At 40.9% G+C, this 22,005-nt stretch overlaps 1 protein-coding gene across 4 annotated transcripts in view; it reads right to left on the reverse strand.

Annotated features, from left to right (window-relative positions):
* PPFIA1 (PTPRF interacting protein alpha 1) overlaps nucleotides 1-22,005 on the reverse strand; it is a 53,538-nt gene continuing 31,533 nt past the window's right edge. For 2 of the 4 annotated variants that reach the window (XM_063397523.1, XM_063397522.1), the window contains exons 16-30: nucleotides 21,393-21,618; nucleotides 18,053-18,204; nucleotides 17,297-17,469; nucleotides 17,080-17,173; nucleotides 10,901-10,982; nucleotides 10,591-10,791; nucleotides 9,763-9,825; nucleotides 9,208-9,234; nucleotides 7,677-7,852; nucleotides 7,418-7,515; nucleotides 6,352-6,527; nucleotides 5,724-5,792; nucleotides 4,124-4,289; nucleotides 2,795-2,865; nucleotides 1-1,492 (exon numbers count right to left, since the gene is read on the reverse strand). In XM_063397523.1, the coding sequence (XP_063253593.1) occupies nucleotides 2,807-2,865; nucleotides 4,124-4,289; nucleotides 5,724-5,792; nucleotides 6,352-6,527; nucleotides 7,418-7,515; nucleotides 7,677-7,852; nucleotides 9,208-9,234; nucleotides 9,763-9,825; nucleotides 10,591-10,791; nucleotides 10,901-10,982; nucleotides 17,080-17,173; nucleotides 17,297-17,469; nucleotides 18,053-18,204; nucleotides 21,393-21,618 (1,762 nt within the window). In that variant the 3' untranslated portion in view covers nucleotides 1-1,492; nucleotides 2,795-2,806. The remainder of the gene's footprint in view (nucleotides 1,493-2,794; nucleotides 2,866-4,123; nucleotides 4,290-5,723; nucleotides 5,793-6,351; nucleotides 6,528-7,417; nucleotides 7,516-7,676; nucleotides 7,853-9,207; nucleotides 9,235-9,762; nucleotides 9,826-10,590; nucleotides 10,792-10,900; nucleotides 10,983-17,079; nucleotides 17,174-17,296; nucleotides 17,470-18,052; nucleotides 18,205-21,392; nucleotides 21,619-22,005) is intronic. The other 2 variants (XM_063397524.1, XM_063397525.1) reach the window with 2 other exon arrangements.

Genomic DNA, 22,005 nt, shown 5'->3' on the forward strand with positions numbered 1-22,005 from the left:
AATCATTAAGATGCTTTATTGACAATACCCACTCACTGCAAAAGTTTCTGCCTGCATACAATTAGATCTTAGCTTTTCCATAGTGTTTTATTGGCAGTGGAAAATGCATCAGTACTTTATTGAAAGCAATAAATAATACTGTGATAAAAATAGTTCAAAAGTAGACTGTACATATTGTTACATAATCTGAAAATACACAAAAGATTAATAGAAAAACAGAACAGTAACAATGAATTTCAGTTTTACAAGCAAGTTAAAAGTGGAAAACAAAATAAGAAAAAAGACATGCTATATATATTGTTGCATAATAAATAATGCACCATCTGAACAGATTCTTGCTGGCTTTTTAATATGCCATTTACAAGTGTCAGGTACAGTTTCTACTCATACAGTCCAAAATGGCTACAACCATCCAAATTAAAGTCCAGACAAAGTCTTTAGAACAAGTTTACAAAACACATAGGATGACTTAGATAAGAAAAGTAAGGCCTTTATTAGAAGATGCACTGCTTTAGTTTTCAGCCCATTGTACCTTCACTACTCGTTTGACAGGAGGCTGCAGTGCTTTAGCATTGGTCCATTAAAACTGGTTCCACCAGCATCTTTCCACCAAGTGTTTTCAAGCAAAAAAGGTCTAGGACATCAACAACAAAAAACCCCCTCTCTGTGGCCTGTGGCTCACGACCAGGAATCATTACGAAGTCTATCCTCCTCGGGGAAGGAAAAGCAAAAATACAAACACAGTCCTGGGTTTATGGCTTGTTTTCAGTCACTGCGAAAAGTCGCTACACAAACACGGCAGAGGGTGTTGGGGCTGAGGCAATCGCTCCCACAACGTGTCCCGCAGGGTTAAGAGCTCCTCCCAGCTCTGCAAACCAGTTCTACTTTAAATAAAGACAAAACTGCCACTACTTGACACGTCCTCTGTGTGGAGAGGTACAGCTCTGAGAAGAACAACGCTCCTGTACCGTCCCTCCTACGGCAACAAAGGCTCACCTGAAAAGAAGCTGGACTTGTTTTCAGATCTAAGCTAAGCGCTCCAAAAGACAAAATATATACTGCTCGGTGTCATGATACTTTTACAAAGGTATTAAAACCCCTTTCACCTTCAGTTTCATTATTAAAAAACAATGATAATTACAGTAACTGCATAATTTACAAAAACCCTATATTGCTCATAGGGACATATACATACAAGCATTACAGTACATTCAGTTGGAAAGACTAAAATTAGAATAAAAAATCAGCAATGATTTGATTTGTAGACTGAATAGAAACAGAAAAAGTAAGTAACTATATAAATGAGAAGTCACATAAATATAAGAAACATTTAGATTCTAAAATATTTTCTCTATAGTACTCATGAATTTATTTGCTAATTAAAAACTCTGTAATAAAATATCTCAAAGTGTCCATTTAACAAGTATTAACAGGTTAAGGGTTCCAAATGTTCAAAATGCTGCATATCACCGGTAGAAATAGTGTGGGTAAACTGCAAAAACAACAAACAAGAACAACACACAAAAAGAAAAGAAACACAGAAGATTCCGTTAGCAGGGTTTTAACCACCATTTCATCCCAAGACTGTCACAAACAGCTCAGCAGTGCAGCACTGATGCACTGAATTACAGCCATGCCACGTTGGGTATCATTTTATTGCCTCCTGCCATCTCCAGCTGCAATGCAAATAAAGCCATGAGGGCAAACGTTTCTGCCTGGAGGATTTCCATCCCACGTCATCTGACTATGGAAAATCCTGAACCTGGGGGGAGAATCTGGGGGAGAGGAGACTTAAAACTTCAGTTTCTTGCAGCTAAAAATAGTTTAAGAGAGCCCCTGAGATCATGAACGGACACACTCACATGGTCTGAGCTGCCATGTGCAAGAGTCTCCTCTCTCAGCATTTCACAGGTAAGAACTCTTTAGAACTCCACTCATTCATGCAAAAAGGTTCTGAATTTGAGGAAGCAAATGCATGAGCTGGGAGGGATGAAGAAAGAAGCTACAAGCAGAGAAGACAGATAATCTACAGTCCATGAAAGATGTCAGTGAGGGGGAAAGATCCACTGAATTGATTTTGGAAAATCCACTGTAGTATAAAAAGTAATAATAAAAAAACGATTTGTTTTCAGACTTGCTTGGAAAATGAGAGAAGTACTGTGCCATGAGAAAACACAGCAGAGGCTGCTGCAGAAACATTCCAGACCCTGGAGAAAGACAGCACTACAGATCTTTCACAAGCCAGAAAACATGGATTTTGTGTTACAGCACATCCAGCTGCCTTTTATCAGCAGCACTGAGGCTGCAGGTAGCTAAATGCACCAGCCAGCCCAAGCAATCACAGTGGCAGGGAAATGCAGTTATCCTTGTAACAATTCAATACTCAAGCATGTTTTAGTGGGACAGCTCTGACTTTGAGGGATCAACAATCTGAGCTGCAGTGTCACACACTGGATTATTTTCTTTTCATCTCTCATTTATTCTCTTCCCCCACTCCCCACTTCCACTAGCTGTGCTTCATCTAACCTTTGATTTCAACACTTTCTACAGAGTTATTTAGCACAGGTCCTTGTTGAGGCTGTTTAAAAAAACCTCACAGGAACACAGAACTGGCAAGACCCAGTATTTCAAAATTCAGTCTTTGTTGTAGGAAATCAGCTTGGGATTTCCAATAAAACTACCTACCCTGAAAACCTGGCCTGTTTTCTCAGTGTGTAAAACCACTGTAGGAAAATCCCTGCTGTTTTATTTCATCAATAGCTGCTGCAGTGTTATTCCTATCAGCTTTACTCACCAGGAGAAGGCTTTAACAGGAGTAGGTCCTTACTGTAGCAGAATCCAATCTTTGTGTTCCTGATACACTGCCTATTCCAAGAAGCATGGGAAGACATGCAGAACACAGCATGCATGTTAGTTTTCAAAACAAAACAAAAAAACCCTCCACAGCAATGGTGATTACAGCTTTGGTACTCACCCAACTCTTAAGGTTACAAGTTAGAAAGGCAGAATTTATTTTACAGTTTGTATATTAATCACTTCTTGTTCCAGGGGCTAACAAGAAGAATTCTAAAAAAAAATTTGCTTCCAACTAGCACAGAGAAATCAAAGGTGATTTTGTAAGTTATTTACTACTTTATGCAGTTGGTAAGTATCTAATATTTCAAAAAGAAAGTGGTTTTACATGGTAAAGACTTAACTTACTTTCATTTACAGAAATTTCCACATGAATTCTGGTAAATATTTTGTGCTAGTGACAGTATCTAAAATTTAGAAGAGCTTACTGAGAGTAGCATCAGATGCAAAAATTGTTTTTTTGAGCTTTATGAATAAATAAGAGTTTTCAGAACCTGAGGCAACTCCAGCAGATTGTGTTCTCAACCCTGTCAGTTCCAATAAAGAACCATTTCATATTTGCTTCTACATGTCTTTTGTAAACTAAATTCAAATCAAAGTTTATTCTTATGCTGTTACAGATACAGTTTTTAAACAGACAAGATCCCTCATGTGACAGAGAATCACCTTCCACTTCCAGATGGGACTTTTGGGGTCTGCTTTTACTGGTTTGAGTTTCTTAATTCGTATCTCTGTGTGCACACATATACTCAAAGATTATTAAATACACAGCAATGAATTTGTGATTTCAAGTATGGTGATTTCAAGTGTGGTCATTATTGAAGTGACCACTACAGGGGGGGTAATGCACCTGTTACTGAAGTTTTACTCATCTCAAAATTACCTGAGGTTTACTCACATCATTTTTGAATGCATTTATTGCATTTCAGAAGTAGGGCTCATATTGGTCTAATTGCTGCTAATCACAAATTAGGCATCATGTGATTAAAAGACTCTTACTAAGCTGTCATTTTACTTTCCTAAATTACATTTATTTCTAGCTATGGCTCTTATTTTGCTACTCCAGTGATGTAAAATAGAGATCCACCTCTAGTACAGCTTCCTGCAATGACAAAGCACCCTAAGGTTAAACACAGTGTTATAAATACAACCATGCACAAGGCAGATGCTTTTATGCAGCAAAAAAGGTCATTTGGACTTAACTCCCCTGGAACCTCAGGCAAAAAAAAAAAAAAAGCACATCATGCTTAAAATTATACAAAATCAATACCATCAATCTGCATCTTCTTTGGCTGCATAGAGGGTGAAGACATGGAGGTTGTAACTCTGAAATTTGCAGGAAGAGTCTCTGCTGATCCAGCAGCTAAACCTCTTATGTCCTTTGGTCTAAACTTCTTTCTCCACGAAGGTGCTCTCCTAAAGCTCTTATCATCATCCTGTCATATTGACAAACAACATTAGCATTCCGAAATTGTGGGATTGCTACTGACATTAAAAGGATTACTGACAAACTCAAGTAAATGTATCACCACTGAAGGAGGTAATTGTGAGGAAACAAAAAGTAAGTGTATTAAATACTGCATTGCCAAGCAGGGTTTTCCTTAAGCACTTGGGTAAATGTAACTTAATTACCCAAGTGCATTTTCCTTCCCCCATTAATGTATCTGTGTCTTTCAAGCAACAGTCCCACCTCAGAAATATAATGCTGCACTAAGTAAATAGAGTTTAAGTGCCATCTCCAAAAACATTTTTGGCAGAGAAAGTATTGTGTCAATGCAAATATACCCACCCTCCATTTGCCAACCTCCCATTTAGAAACACTTCAATCCTTTGAAAGCTGATTTATTCCCTTGTACAATTAGGAGAAAAGTGTCTGCATTATTTGAAGAGATCTTCATGGTGAAACTGCCCTATGCCACTAGAATACAGCAAACATCTGCTCCCTCAAACCTCCTTTTGCAGTTTGAAATCTCCAAGGAAAATACTTCACAAAACCATCAATGCTTTCTGATGGGCTGTTAAAACCTTGGTAGAGATGCACATGGGAACGGAGCTGTCTGGAACTTCCCCTTCCCCTGTCTGCTTCCTCATCCCAGCACCCATGTTTGTAAGACTGGTTTCCTGAGCTGGTTAACCACAGAAGGGTTCTGGCACTTCAGCCTTCATCTGGAACACTTCTGCCTGCATGTGCTACCACATCAGAGCCCATCACACCAAAGATGAGGCAGCATGGAATTAATAATTAAGGCTCTCCTGGGGAAGTAACACCAGCTTGAATCTGTCCACTTACTGAGCAACTTAGAAGGTAAAGATGGAACTCTCTCCTCTGTGCTGTGGGTGCACAGACCAGCCTCACACTTAGAGAGTTTCACACTCATTCCAGTGCAGTTTATACAACAAGGTCCCAGGCTGCCCAACAGAAATGACTTTGCAGCTGGCTGTCTTCTGCACCAGTATGAATCAAAATGAACATGAGATCTCTTAAAAACCCCACAAAGCTCTTTGAAATACTGGTCTTTAGGATGAAGTGCCTTTCTCTATCACAGCTTGTTCACTGCAATGCTGGTCACTAATTTTCCCATATTTTAGATCAAGAGGATTCAGCCCCAAGTGCTGCTATTAGACATGAATGACGTGAGCTAGAAAACCAAACTTGCACATCTTCCCAGTACTTTCATATTCAAAGTCATCTTACCAAAATACACAAACCCTGCTGTATTTAGAAACCATCAGAGCCAAGGAGTTTCAAGTTAAGGTTTCTGTCACTATTCTGTCAAAAGCTTGAAGAAGCTTAGGCTAAATTCTTTCACTGAGCAGTTCTGATAAAGTTTCCAGGACCATAAAATGGGTCAACAACTGGAGTAACTTACTTCATCAAGTCTTCTGTCAGTGCCCATTGCAAGAAGGTTATTGAATTCCCGCTCCAGAACAGCACGAGCCTGAAGTTGGTGGTACCAAAGAAATGGAAGGTAATTCCAAAAGATTAGTAATTAGTAACTTATAATGATTTAAAACACTTAATAGGAGCCAAATTGTTTGGTGCTTTCTTATCAGATTAATAAACATACTTCATACTTGAAAGGTCAGTACTTGAAAAGTTACCATTTAATTTGTAACTTATTAAAAATTTAAGGAAGACTTAACTAACAGCTCTCCTCTACTTGTGGCATGAAAGTCCATGATTCTGCCTCAAACTTAATTATTTCAGAGTAAAAACTAGCAAACAACAAAAATGATGACTTTCACACTACTGTTGTGAAGATGGGCTGTGAGGAAAATATTCAAACAATGTTTTTCTCAAGCAAATTTACTAGTGAGAATTGTTATTAACAACTACAAAACCAACTGAAAATCATGATTTCAAGTTTTTGTCTTATGTGACAATGGACAAATTTAAACACATTGTTAAAGTTTCTAAATGCTCTTAACTCTGAAAAAACCCAACCAGCTCCATTGTTAACCTTGCTAGGAGGCCTGAAGTGGCTCGTCCTTGCTCACCTGTGTGTTTTGAGTGGGGATTTGCAGCAGGAGAGCCAGAGCATTGTAATCAAAGGATTCATCTAAGGCCACAAGTGCACCGTGAACGCCGCTCTCCAACAGGTTATTTGCGTATTCCTTAAGGCCGATGGACACCACCCAGTGGATCATCCTCTCGTTGCTCCACACCAGGACATCTGGGGAGGCAAAAACACAGAGCCAGGCTCATAGCAGCTCCACTGCTCTGAGCCAAATCATCCACGTGAACTGCAAGTAAACATATTACAAGTCTGCTGGGAGATGTTTGAGACCGTAACCTGAATATTCCAAGGAGCAGCTCTCCAGAGGGAACAGATGCAGCCACTCCATTTGGGAGGCCAAACACAACCGACCAGCTACAAGCCTGGCTTGGCTGCTGCCAGTCACTGTGATTCCTAGGAATCATCTCAGCCACAATAAGCAACTTAATCACCAAAAGGTATCAGTGCTTTAAAAGGAAAGGGAAAAGAACAGGCACAGAACTGTCCAAGCAAGTTTTTAGACTGAGATATCAGAAAATACTTCTGATATTAGGCAGAGAACAAAACTTCTATGGGAATTCATGGAAAACCATGAATTCCCACCCTGCTTTCTCTTATTCCTTCTCTCCTGTACAATAATCACCACAAAACTGAAGATATAAACATCTAAGTCACTTGGATAATTTTTCATCAAATGCTGGGCAATAAAAGTTACCAGCCACAAGCAACAATAAAATCATGCAGATGTGAAGTTATGTCAAAACAGGGAGCAGAAGAAAATAAGGACACACCCCCCAACAGGTTCTTAACTCTCACTCTCCTACAACATTTAATTCAAACTTCAGAGCAGTATGAGTTCCAAAAATGTTGACATTTGCAGCATAAGTAAGTGATTTAATGATGTGTTTTATCATTCAGGATCTACATCCAGACACATCTTGTGCATTTAACACTTGCAATTTTATAAATGGTTCCATCCTCTAAAGCCTTTTCTTTCTTAATGAATTTTTGAGGCTGATCAGTGAAAACATGGCAGACTCAGACTGGGATGAAGACAACGCACTAACCCTTAATTTCATTCTGGCTTTCTTCTCTTTTTCTTTCCAGTTCTTTTCGATCATAATTCAGTCTTCGGAGACACATAATACCACACTGAAAACTGTTCCTGTTTGGAGCAGAGAACAAAAAAAAAAAGAAAAAAGAAAAAAGAAAAAAGAAAAAAGAAAAAAAAAAAAAAAAAAAAAAAAAAAAAAATCGGAAAAAATATTTAGAGATAGTGCAAACACCAAACTGTGGGTGAGGTCTCCAGCTTCAAGCCCCTCACACCTGTGAAAGCTGTCCACCATCTTCAGCTGCCCACGCAGGTCTTTTTTAGTCAAGTGATCCAGCATCCGAGCGTCCACCAGACACTCCATGAAGTAGCTGCGGTACTGAGGGAGCCCCAGGCTCGGCAGCCACTCGTTGCCAATCCACTCGTGGTTCATGTCACCATAGGCTAATGTCTGGTTTGGAAACAACATTAAACAACAATATTCTCAGGATTGAAATGAGAAATGAAAGAAGAAAAGCTATTTTAGAAAGCCTGTTTTAAAGACATGGCTTGTTTAATTCTTAGCCTGTAAAGATAAGCACATCAGAATACTGAGTACTGTGTGTGTGTTTGCCAAAGAAGTCACCCTCATGGAGAAAAACAAATTCAGATAGTCACATCAGCAAGTAAAACTGCCTCAATTTATATCAAGAAATAGCATGACAAAATTTTAAAAAGGACTAATCTACATGTTTGGATAGCAAAAGGCATAGAATTTCATTGTGTTGAGATGTTGCAAAACCCTCTCTCTTGAGAACTGGGGGCAAAATCTTATTTTTCATGTGACTTTATAAAGAAAAGCTATCAGAAAAATAACTTCAGGCCTTTTAAATACAATTTGCTGTTTTCAGAAATGGGTAAAACCCTGCTACTGAAGAACAAGCCATTCTAAATACTAGTCCTTATCCTAAAAGAGACTTGTCTCCTAAGAGTTTTCATCTGCAAATCACCAGGCACTTTTTAAAGACAAAACATCTATAAAGATTATCTAATCACTCCTTGGGAAAAAAAACCCAGAAGCTCCTTTTATCAAGAGCATAATAATTCATGTTTTTCTGTTAAAAGTCAAAAGCTTTATTTTTCCTCTAGAGGAAGCACCTTCCAGAAAGGAGCAAGGCCACAGGGAAATGCATCTCTGCAAGCCATGAGAAGGTGGAAGAATGAAAGAGCTCCTTACTCTGGGCTTGTGATCACTGACAATCAACAAATGAGTAGCTGAGATGTAGTTAATGGGACTTAAACCAGGTTTAAGCTGGAGGGCAGCCAAGCAAGAAGAGCCCATAGTGCCCAAAGATATGGATCATGGGTAAATCCCAAGTTTTGCTTCTATCCCTGTATAAATACTCAGCTACATCAATGCCTGAAAACACAATTAGGATTTGCCACCACTCTAAGGCAAAACAATCAATCAAGGGGGATTACAGAATTAGTGCAGAGAAATCTACTTAACCATCCAGGCCCAGGCTATGTTGTGGCACACCTGGGATGGTGGCTGGGTTGGACTTTCTGCACAAAGCTAATATTCCTCTTGGAATTCTGGCATCCTCAGAGAGCCACCCCTCACCAAAGCATTAAAATATTTAAATCACATGTATTTGCCAAGTGTGCATTGTAAGGAGATAAGCCTGCAGTTTCCCCCTCTCCCAATCCCCAGGTCACACCCAGAATCATTAAAAGATGCTGGCCTAAAGGAAAAACAGATTCTCTCATGCTCTAATGATCGTGACAATTTACATACAGTCTGTAGTATTAAATAAAGGTTCCAACCTGAGCCCAGCTTCCCTCCTCATCCTCCTGTTAGGTGGTTAGGAAAGCAAAAGAACACACACATATTAGTGGTTGAGTTTAGTAAGGAGGTCACAGTAAATGGTGCACTGCAAGACTCTAAATCTACTGCATACCAAAAAAATCTAGATAAAGCAAGCATCATGCAATGTAAAAAATTATACACAAGGCACTTATTTCTGTATGAGAAGTTGCAAACCCCATCTACTGATTACATTTTCTGGAGAGAAGAAATTTCTGCACCAATAATTCAATTTGTCTATTTGTCAATCAAGTCAGAGCTCCATTTGACAGATTATAGAGTTTTGATTACAATCTTATCAATGTTGATTTTTTCCCCTCCCTTCTGGAAAAAAAGCCATCAAGATGCAGATTGCAAAGTTAATAATTAGAAGAAGCAACGATCCAGAATTTTAGTGCGTTAATTTGAAGAAAAAAAAAAAAAGAAAGAAAAAAGGCCAAAAGGTACTTGATTCAAATGTTCAAGAAGTGGGAAAAGCACTCTAAGGAAGAGAAGTGGCAACACAGTAAACTAACCGTTTGTTGTGTGGCTGTAAGATTTTCCATCTCTTCATGTGTTACCCAGACATTTCCCGTGGTCTACCATGAGCCCACAGGGAACCAATCCCATCCAGTGAAAGGAAAGCAGTAACAAAGAGGAGAGGTTGCAGAACAGATAAGCAATCGGTACATGTAAGGAGCAGGCATGGGCAAAGCAATGGTCTCTGGGTCAGGTACAGCTACTGACAGTCATGGCATGCAATAAAAGCCTACTCACAGGGGCAGCTGCCTTCACAGATATTAACCAAACTGAGCAGCACAAACAGCTGACAGGATTTCATTCAGGGCTAAACACTGGCTCTGCTCTGATCCAAAAAATACTTTTGGAGTCTAGCATATAACCCCAGGAATAACTTTAGACTGGGGGGCAGACAGATTCATGAACAAAATTCCCACTAAGTGCCTAAAATTACTCAGAGAGGCAGGTGACTCCTAGATCAGGTAGTCTGAATATTTGGAGTTGATGGTTTTATAGCTGCATTAAAAGAACCTCCAACTCTCCTACAAATTTCTGTACACACTTGTATACTTCATCTGTATTTGAAATTCTCTGGAGGCCAAAAGATGAGGCCAATAACACATACTGTAAATACTCTGGATTCCATACTTTGACTGAAATAAACTTCTCTTTTCCTCGAGAAAGAAAACTGCAGTTATTCCTTTAGTTCATTTCCATGAAAGGAAGGAACAGCCTACATTTAAATAACGTGTTCCTTTCCAGCAATTCCTAGTGGAAGCTCAGTTCTAAGTTTACACTCAAATGTGGGGAAATTCTAAGTGTTGGGGCTGCAGGAGGTTCCTTACCGTCCTGGAGGTGGGAGGGGCAGAGGGGCTGGTGAGGGACATGATCTCCTGGATGGCCAGGCGCAGCTTGAGCCTGTGCAGGGGGTTGCTGATGCCGATCTCCCGCTGGATCTCCGTGTCAGACAGCGCCGACATGATCGCGCCGCTTTTCACGTTGGCTCGGCACGCGGCCACGTACCAGGCTGGCATCCCCACCCACAGCTGCAACACAGACAGGAGGAAGTGAACGGGACACAGAAAGCATTCCTGCCTCCATTCCACATGTCTGTATGTGGAGGGGGGGTTTATTCATGTTGGGAGGACGGCTCACCTCCAGCCACACCACCACAGTGGGCCCATCCCACTGCGCAAAAGGCAAACCTTGTCTTCTGGCTTCCTCCAGCAACTCGTGCCTACAATTACAGAAACAGTCACTAGTTATAATGGATGTTACAGCTCCATCACTACACCCACTTCACTGCCTTCTTTCCAATAATTAACTTATTCCTTTCCCAGCCAGCCTTACATGATACACCCCCTCAGGCAGGCACAGCACACGCACAAGGACTACAAAGGGATGAAAGCTGAGCCGGGCAGGAAACCTGAGAGCAGCAGAGATGTGGATTTGCCTTTCAGAACCCGCTGTCCGAAGCCACTACTGACACTCTACCCAAAACCAGCCCAAAGTGGACAGGTCAGGCTCATTTGGCCATCAGCTTCAGTCATTTCTCCCCAGTGAGTGCGGATTTGAAACCTGTGGCCACACGTGAGCCCATCAGCCAGGCTGGACACCATCCCACTGGTGAACTTCAGCCTGTCAGCTCCACAGAGCTGTGTTTGGCAGTTCTTTCCTGACAGCCTGAGTACTGAAACTCAGCTTTCATCTCCCCCCATGGCACCATTTCCTTTCTTGTTGTGCAACAGAAGCGCCTCAAGTTTAGTATTGACAATTCCGCTTCCAGAGACAATGGAAGCTCACAAGGTCCCTATAAAGAGCTGCCAAAAATGTTTGATAAACCCAAGGACAAAAATTAGCCCATGCAATGCTGCTTGGATATGCCTGGATATGCCTGGCTGAAAACATGGAGGAAGACTAAAAAAGGCATTTTTACACTGCCTTTGAAAGCCAGTTATATATGATTAAATCTCCACTCATTCTCCTTGGAAAATGTGAAAGATCAGCTTCACCTCATTAGACTGATTTTGCTGTTCTTTATTCATGCCTGCAAGTGTGGAATTAAGACACCCAGCAATACCACAGATTCAAGATCCTACATTAAGTATTTACCATTTTCTTACTATTTCAATCAAATAAAATCTCCTTGCCTTCTGAACTGTCTCACTGGGTAGATCTAACATAACATTTTTAGAAGATACAGGTATTACAATACACAAGGCACCGTGAAGGGTGATTACTGACAGACAAGGAGCTTTTTTGCTACTCCTATAAAATGGAAATGCAGCATTCAGCTGTTTCAGACATATCTGGGATCCTCGTGTTATATTGGTAGGTAACTAAACATTAAAAAACAATCAATGAAGCAATAAATACACTAGCAACTGCTTTACCAATAGACAGCACTTCTCCACCTGCACACCAATGAATTCCTATTGCTCTGGAAGAACCTCCCAGTGATTTGTCCTAATTCACTGTGCTTCCCAGCAATGGGAAAAGGAGAGGATGGAAGGCACTGCCAGACAACTGGTTACAAATAATCAATCATTCCAGGTACCATTTTGGGATCCATCCATTAAGGTGGAACAGTGTTCAGCAGTCAGCAGCTCAACTGCTGAATTTCACTACCACAGAAGACTGTAAAAGCTTAGACATACTGGAACACTTCAAAAAGATACATATATTTCTAAATTGGGAATAAAGGATGAGCTATTTCCCTGCTACTGTGGAACACTTCACATTCATACCACAATTGATTAGCCCTGAACACACATTTAGTTCTGCTTCTCCTTGTGGTTTAAAGACTTAAAAATTAGAAAAATAAATAAGTAAGATCATGAGACACTAACAGTAATGAGGTAATAACAGAACAAAGTGCTTAATACTGTATTCACCAGAAAGGAACACAAAGATTTTTCCAAGTACTTTAGCTTCCAAATTGGTGTCTATGCCTTCCTTTTTGGTGGTTGTACTGTGTGGAGTTCTGAGAATATAAGTGACATTTCTAGTTGTTTTATAACCATGAGAGAGGGAATCCTTTGGAGTAGGAATACATCAAAAATGTAAGGAGAAGTTATGATGCCAACTTGAAACTCACGGTGGCACTGTAGGCAGAAAATAATTGTGTGATGGAAGAAAACACATAAAAATAGAAACAAACAAACAAAGAAAATGTTCATGAGATGACTTTATGTAGAAATTATTCAACGGATCCAAAGAGGAAAGCAACCATGAAGTGGAAAATTAATTGCAGAATTTGTTCATATGCAGTAAGAGATAAAAAGCTTGCTTGCACAGGAAATCATAAACCCCAAAGCTTAAGATGAAGCCCAGGTATAAAACATCTCTTAGGAAAAATTCAGAAGCAGCTGCTGTTTCATCTGCAAATTATGCATTGATAATTTTTTTCCTATAGCAGAGAACTTCCCTTTTCCAACTATTCCCTTCAAACTCCACCAAGACACTCACTGCATTCCAGTAAAATGTGATCAGATCCCTGAAAGACCTCGACTGCCAGCCCAACTGAGTCTCACAGCCCAACCATTATACCAGGTAGGAAATAGGTGCAAAATCCAGCCCCAAATCTTTGTGAGGAAAAAAAATATGGCACTGGTGTCAGCAGTGTTAACAGGTGGTACAAACCTGGCCCTGGGAAGGATAAAAGAGTGCCAAAAGAGTAGCTGGCTACTGGAACAACTCCTAAGTGACAAAACCAAGGGAGAGGTGTCTGGAGACTTAATAAAAAACCTGGCTGAGCTTCCCTTGGAACAGGAGCCCGAACATGCTGCTGCGAGGGGGGAAGGCTTGTTGTCAGACACATTCCAGAGGCATCTCTCAGCAGCTGGGGAGGACAAAAGCTGTGCTCACAGAGTGGGAAATGATGTCAAAGCTGCAGGGAGTGCACAGGACCCTCCAGAGGGCAAGATCTGTGCTCAGAAGGGCTCTTGGCAGCAGAGCACACGCTTACCCCACAGGGCAAATAAAGCAGCCTGGAGCAACCTCACTTTGTCACTGGATTAAGACAGCACAGGAGTGGATCACAGCCAGAGGGGAATGCTCTACCCCAGATTTCTTGGATGGAACTGAGGAGGATTGATTTGGAAGGAGTTCAGAACACAGTAAACACTGCAGTGTGGGGAAGAGAGTGATACTGATGCAAGTGGCAGAGCTTCAGGGGATAAAAACTGAGAAGCAACAGTTGTAAAACATGAGATGGGAATAGGCAGAGCATGAGGGGAAAGTTAATATCCTTATTCCAGACTGAGTTTGGGGATGTATTAAGTGTTCTGTGTGTGAGAGTTATCTTAAATTTAGGGTTGCCTTCCTTTTTGATGAATACAGTACTAAGCTGGTTGTGCTATACACAAACACAGTTGTGGCAAACACTGTCACCACCACAGCTCACACAGGAGAGGAACACAGCACTACAAACAATTTAGGTTCAGTAAACACCAAACAACACAGAAATCACAGAAATACATCTACCTTGGAAACACAAATACCTACCACTGACAAACAGCTTTCAAATCCCAGATTACAAAACTAATCTAAGAGGGTTTAATATTTCCACTATAAAAGCTCACACCATGCAAATTAAGACAAAACATCAAACTGGCTTTCACACTGAACTAGGTGACACTGGATTTATTTTAGCAACACTTTTTGATAAGATATTCTTTTGAATCTAGTATTTCCTCTCGTGATCAGACTTTGTTGAAGAAAGGATAGAGGTTTTAATATATTGCTAACAAATCCAAATGAGTTTTATCATACTTGCACAACAATCCTAATAAAAATAAATACAAACTTACCCTGATTTTGCACTACCACATCAAATGGTAAACAAAAGGAAAATAAAATAAAGGACAAATTTAAAACTAGGATTAAACTGAACTCAAAGGCGTACAAAACCAGACAAATACTGTGTACTGTAATTTAATTCTGTAACTATAAATAGGTTTTTGTTAGCAGACGCTGAACACTGCCCTCAGCCTGTTTGTGCACATGCAAGCAGAAATCAGAAAGATAAATGAGCAAATAGGGATTAGAGACAGCTATAAATAGAATGAGCTGTCATTGTTCCAAGCATTCAGGTAGCTGGAATTCTTTTTGCTGAATACAAGGTTTTGTAAGCAAACAGTCAGACAGAATTTGTTTTAACCCCCCCTCCTCCAATATCAGAGTGAAAAGCAATTCAGAGCAGCTTTAACACTTCTTCTTTTTGATAAAGAGCATCTCAAGAAGGCAGCAAGGGATCTTTGACCCCTTGTGATAAAATTGCTTCCCATGTTCAGAAGTCTGAACATTGCTTCCTCAGGAGTCTGAACAGTTACATGAATGCATCTTGCTTGGATTTTTCAAATGGTAGATCTGGATTGCATTCATTTCACTGAGTGGGAGAGAACAGAAGGCTCCAGGGAGACCTTAGAGCCCTAAAGGGGCTGTGGAAGAGATGGAGAGGGGCTTTGGACGACCTAGGGAAGGCAATTCCAAACCAAAAGTTTTCATTTGTTTAATAGAGACAGCTGCCTTTTAAGCAATCTGCATCACAGAGCCATAAATTACATTTTAAGTAATACCAGTAAATTTTTGAAAAGCAGAATGTTTACAAGAAAAGCCATGATTTATTTGCAACTGCACTTCTTGCATTTCTTAAAGCAAGTCAGTATGGATTGTTTCACTTGAGAATGAAACTTGTGGCTGGTATTGAGAAATACCTATATTGCTCAAAGAACAGACCTTACCACTCTTTAGATCTGACCAGACTAAAACTATTTATTCAACCAAGATGTGGTATGGTCTTTAAAGCGCTGTAGAAAAGGGAAAATACCAGATCATAATAATATATGATTGCCTTCAGAGCAGCAGTCTGAAGAAAAACAGCTGAGCCTTCTGTTATCCAAACAAACCCACATTCCATTTGGACTTTTCAAACCAACACACTGCTGGTTTTCATTAGCAGCCACCAGGCGTTATTGTTATTAGTTAATAGAACTTAGGTACTGCAGGAAATCCCTCTCAAAGGGAAAATTAGCACCCTTTCTTTTCAACATTCACTGTCTGTCTTCAGAAGGCAAGGAAAGTCTGATCTTCGTTGGTTTTTTGACAGCTGAACAGAAGCAGCAGAAGTTTAAGGTATATGGCTCAGCATAGGGGGGAAAAATGCAAGGAATGCCTGATCCTACTTATAAAAATATGAGTGTTTCCTGTATTACCATATAAGCATCAAGTCAGGATTTCTACCAGTAGCAATATCTGTTTTTCACCTAAAATTAGTCTTTGCTTCATCTGTTCCAAGTCTGGAAACAACAAAGCATGCAAACACTCCAAAGGTGAGCAGTAAACTCAAGATTTTCTGGGACAGAGTGAAAAGATTCTCATGACTAGGGAAAGTTAAATGCATACAAGGTGCCATAAAAAAAGGAATAGTCCCAATTGATTAAAAAAAACTGAAGAAATCAGGGCTATATGGTGCAAAGAAAAAGATTTTAGCAGACAATCTTAAACAGAAGTGAAAAAATCAGTGAGGAGAGAAGCTGCCAGCAGCTGCAATACATAGGGACAGAGATTCACACACAGGAATGTCTGCACGCAGCATCTCGTGCTTCCCTTCTGTCAATTCCTCCACTCTGGAGCAAATAACACCCAAGCCAACCTTGGGAAATCTCCCATTTGAATTAAAGATATTTATTATATTTAATATCTCCCAAAGCAGGTGTGAAATATAATAAGTTTAGGGGGAATTTGACAACAGTCCACTTCTATTTTCGAATTTCTTTATTACAGCAATCCAATTGTAAGTTTTCAGCTTCAACTGCTTTCAAGCTTACCATGACCCATACTGCTATTAATGTTCTGGAAAAAACAAAATCCAAACAAAAAACCAAACCAAAAAAACCAAACCAAAAAAACCAAACCAAAAAAACCAAACCAAAAAAACCAAACAAAAACCCAAACAAAAAACCAAACAAAAAAACCAAACAAAAAAACCAAACAAAAAAACCAAACAAAAAAACCAAACAAAAAACCCCACCCTTAACAAACAAACAAAAACAAAAAACAGAACAAGAAAAAAGACCTCAAAACAAACAAACACCCCCCAAAAAAAACCCAAAACATCCACCCAAAACCAACAACCAAAAAAACCCCACAAAACAAAAACCACTCAAACAGCTCAACAAACAAACAACTGCCCCAAACCCAAAACTACAGAGGCTTATTAGCCATAGCACCATATTACACAAAAAGTATCCCCAAATCAAACTAAAAAATAAAACCACAGAATTTTTAAACAAAGCAATGCATGAATAACACAGGATTCAAAGTATACTTACTTTTTCTGCATTTTCCTGTTTTTCTCTGCCTGACCTCCAAGTTTGCTGAGACCTAATGCATCCTGAGAGGAACCATCTGCTTCTCCCATGCCACCTACAAAAAACCCCAAACTCAAGTCACTCTCAATTTAATCCTTTGTGGTATTACTGATCAGAAACGTGTAAAATCAAACCCCCAAGGCCATCTCTGCCACTGTGTAAGAAAAAACAAACCAACCTTGTCCCAGAGCTTCCTTGCTTCCTTGTCCAGGTCGCCCTTTTTCCTTCTTGCCAAACAGGCGGCCAATGGAGGATTTGATGCCCTTCTTTTTGGGGGCTTTGTGAAGGGAATCTTGGCTGCTGTTACTGCTACTAGGATTACTGGTTTGCCCATCTTGTGAACCTGTTGAACTGCACCAAAAAAAAAAGAGTCAAAAGGAGCCCATGTACAACAAATCTACCAGAGATCAGGGTTCTGTGCAAGGTAATCGAAGTTGAGTAACTCACTAATGACATTTAATTTCAGCTTTTGTGAGTTATGAAAAGAAATGTTGATTGCACAAGTTCCTGCCTGAAAGGGGCAGACAAAATTTGAAATACTTGAGTGGAATCCATCTCAAGTATTGAAGAGATTCACTTTGAAAAGAGTATCTGTCCATCAAAGTGATGGCAATTTGGCAAGTCATTTCTCCATTTAGAGCTAAATAACAAAGAGTTAAGAATTACATTGTTCATATTCTAAGCATGAAGTAAACTTAATGCACACTTTGAGAACCAAGAGAATTCCCATAAATCCATTCTTCAGCATTAGCAAAATCAACATCCCTAATGTTTATGTAATGCAGTCACCAATTTATGTGTTTGCACTCATGACTTTTGAGAAACACTTCAACACACAGACTAAAATCCTGCAGGCTGAACAGCTCTGCAGTTTGGGGTTTCATTCTGCTGCTGTGGCACACTGAATTCCTGGAAGGGATTCCCAGCTACTCACTTCCTGATGTCCCTGATGTCCTCGTGGCTCACTGTGTGCAGAGCTCCTTTCTGCACCCTGTCCAGACGCAAGGACCGGGGTGAAGAAGGTGGAGATGTCTCACATTTGATGGTGGTTTTGTCGTCTCGTACCTCTTCTCTGGAAGCTGGAGACTGAGGGAAAAGGGAGGGAAACTTCAGGAGCAGCACCAAAACATGAAGGCAATCCCAATACAACACAAAATAGTGAAAGGAAGAATCTTATTTCAGTGTAAAAGGATCAATCCTGCCCTTACCCTTCTGCAGTTGTCTATTTTTTGCTTGATTTCTTTCTGAATTTGTTACCTTCAGTGACAAGCTACTTAAATTCAGTCTTAGCTACTGAAACGAGAAAGTAGCACTTCTCTTTTATTCATTTATAGGGCTAAGAACTAAACCAATGCCTTCAGCACCAGAAAATGAATGTACCTGTCCCCAGTTTAAGCAAGTGCAAAGACAGAAAAACTCAAGAGACTCGCGGGAAGAATTATTAGCAAGATCATTGATTCTCTGATATCAGTTTCTACACACCTGTGGCTACAAAAGTTTGAGTAACAGAAAGAATAACTCATTTGTGCGTGCACTGGCAGCTTTTAAAATTAAGAACCGATGCATGAAGGCTCTAAAGCAGTGGTTGCAAACAGAAAGCAGCACAACAGTCCTCCACACCAGCAAAAACAGGCAAACAAAGACAAAACCCCACAAAACAAACCCACACTTAGGCTAAAATGATAAACCATTATCTTGTTTTATTACAGAGCTACCCTGCAAATGCTTTATGTTCCTGTTATCCACTAATGAATTTAGGGACAGGGAAGGAGATGAAGGGGCACACCAGGAAATAAACTCAAGATTTTTACCTTTCTACGGTGTTTCCTTAAATCACTAGGCTGACAGATGCATGCAAAGAAAAGAAATTTGGAAAAGCTGTGTTTATTGTAACCTGTAGCACAGACTGAGACAACTAATACAGACAACACATTTTAGGGAGAATATAAACAACAATTACAACAATGGCACAGAGAGATACTGGGTATGAGGTACTCCTTAAATCACAGATTACTTAAATGCATCCCTGAAGCGAGGAAAAGGAAGCAAAAAATAAACACTTGGAGTTGGTTATCTACCAAAGCACCAGAGATGTTTGAGTGTATAGGGACCATCTGCACATTAGCACAAAGTCTGTGCAGCAAAAAGCCCAAATAAAGTGTGTGGGGGTGCAAGGTGTTGCTTTGAGAAGGTGAGGACCTGCCTTGAACCTGCAGGTCAGCCACAGCAGCCTAAATAAATCATCTGCACTCGTCCCTCCTCACAAGCCAGGGATTCCTGCAGCTGTTTCCTACACTGCACAAAGGCAGCCAAGACTTTCATCATGCCAAAGAGTGCCAACAGCAGCTCCTTCCTGTACAGTAACAGGAATCTGTTCCTTTTACAGCTTTCAATTGCTGGAATGTTTGAGCAGGACTTCACCACTTTTATTTTATCCTCCATCCACTGCACCTCGCTCCCCAGGGAGTGTTCACCTCTGCCAGGGCACAGAGCAGAAGTTACACCAACAGCTTATTCAGACTGATGCTGACAAAAGTTAAATTTAGATACTTTGTTTAATAGCTCTCATTATTTTAAACGGCTGCAACCAAAAATAAAGTTGGCCCCTTTTGAAGTGGGACAGGGGGGAGGGGTATTGTTTTCCTCCCACAAAGGATAACTTTTAATTGTTTTTGATTTAGAATACATGCAAATGTTGCAGCATTAATATGGAAAGTTTTGTTCAATCTGACTGCAGAGCACTACATTAATAAATCATAAGTTCAGTGAATCACAGAAGGGACCTTCAAAGATGATCTAGTTCCTCCTCAAGTTCTTGACAAAGCACTGCAGACTCATTTGACCATGATTGGATCTTTCATCCATTAAATCTGATGAGCATAAAAATGCAAATGTTCAGCACATGGAATGAACTGCCCACAAGGACTGCTCAAGAGAGCTTCACCATTTATCATGTTGATGCTTTTTAATCAGGAGGGGCTTTCAGCTGACTGAGCTGCATAACCACTGGCATTAAGCTAATTTGCCTACATGATCAAAAACTAATGCAACTCTCTATTAAAACACTGGAAGACACAGCAGAACTCAGTCTAATAATTCATGATAGCTCTTCCTATAGTTTCTAGAAAGCTCTTGTTCTCTAATTCCTGATTTCAAGCTTTCACCAATCAGGTGCCAGGTAGAACACCCATCAAATACAACTCCAAACACCGGATCAAGTGACTCTGATACACAATTAGGATCTGAAGTGACCTTAATTACAGTTCACTTTTCTTCTTGCATTGGATTTCAGACAAGTCACATTGTCCTGATCTAGTTTTGGGGAAAAGAGCTACTTAAATTTGTATATGGTTTTCTGCAAGAGAAGCATTTAGCTTAACTAATTATTGTGAAATGCTAGAAGATAGAGCACTCCACAAACTGAATTTTTATAGCTATTTATTTTTGGAGGAGACTACATGACCCTGGATATATGGCTAGAGCTAGTACAATGATTTTTATTTTAATTCAAAGAAGGCAAAATGATTCCCCATGAAAAATGACTTTTTGGTGTATGTACACATATATTTTAAAAAGCTAGCAAAATCACTTAGCTGAAATACTTGGGTTTAACTGATCATTTTATTAAACTTTAATGCAAAAACAAGAGAGGGAGAAATTTGTATCTTAATTTTACAGATGTGTTTAAAGCAGCTCCTAGAAGAATTCATCTTCCTCAGCAGTCAAAGGAATGTTAAAAGAAGGAAAACATCTTTCTCTCCTCTCTGAACTCCTCAGACTAAACTACTTTATGACCTACAAGATCTAACAGATATTTCTTTTACCTACAGGGCTTTAATAGCCTAAAACAGGACACTAGCACTGATTAATATTCAAACAGCACTGATACCATCCCAATCTTCAAGATTAATATGCAAATCACTTTTTAGCTGAGTGTTTTGTGGAAGAGTGGACTGCTAAAAATGAAGTTTAAAGCAGAGGGAGAAAGTGGTTGAAAACAAAACATTATTTCTTCTAGAAAGAGGAGTCTGAAGCAAGACCATAACAACAGAAGGAATCAATACTTAGGCACGAGATGTTGACCAAATAATAGACTCGAGCTCTGAACGTTTTTTTCCTAATCATTATGTATCTTACACTTTTTATAGAAGTTGAAAGGAAGCGGTAGAAAAACCTAGAGAAAGGAAAAATACAGCTGAGTAAGCAGGAGAGGAAGGGCCATTTCCTAGAGAGCGGGGACTCTTGCAGGGCATCCGGAGGCCGCGGGTACCCACCAGAGTCATGATGCCCAGCCTGTCCACCTCCCTGGCGGGGCTGTGTGGGCCGCGGCGCGGCGTGGAGCGGCCGCTGCCGGGCGGCGAGGAGCCGGCCCGGGCGCCGGCCAAGGGCGCCGCGCCCCGCGCGCGGAACCGGCCCGGCGCCTCCAGGCTGCCGCTGCCCACGCGGCTCTCGATCTCCTCGGCGCGCTGCTCCGTGTTCTCCTTCTCCTCCTGGATCAGCCTGAGGGGGAGAGGAGGCTCACAGGGACAGGGCCTGCCCACGGGGAAGGGACCTGCCCCACAGGGAACGGGACCGGCGCCTGCCCCACAGGGAACGGGACCGGCGCCTGCCCCACAGGGAACGGGACCGGCGCCTGCCCCACAGGGACCGGGACCGGCGCCTGCCCCACAGGGACCGGGACCGGCGCCTGCCCCACAGGGACCGGGACCGGCGCCTGCCCCACAGGGACCGGGACCGGCGCCTGCCCCACAGGGAACGGGACCGGCGCCTGCCCCACAGGGAACGGGACCGGCGCCTGCCCCACAGGGAACGGGACCGGCGCCTGCCCCACAGGGAACGGGACCGGGACCTGCCCCACAGGGAACGGGACCGGCGCCTGCCCCACAG

Source organism: Prinia subflava, chromosome 5, assembly GCF_021018805.1.
Source record: "Prinia subflava isolate CZ2003 ecotype Zambia chromosome 5, Cam_Psub_1.2, whole genome shotgun sequence".
Taxonomy (NCBI): Eukaryota; Metazoa; Chordata; class Aves; order Passeriformes; family Cisticolidae; genus Prinia; species Prinia subflava.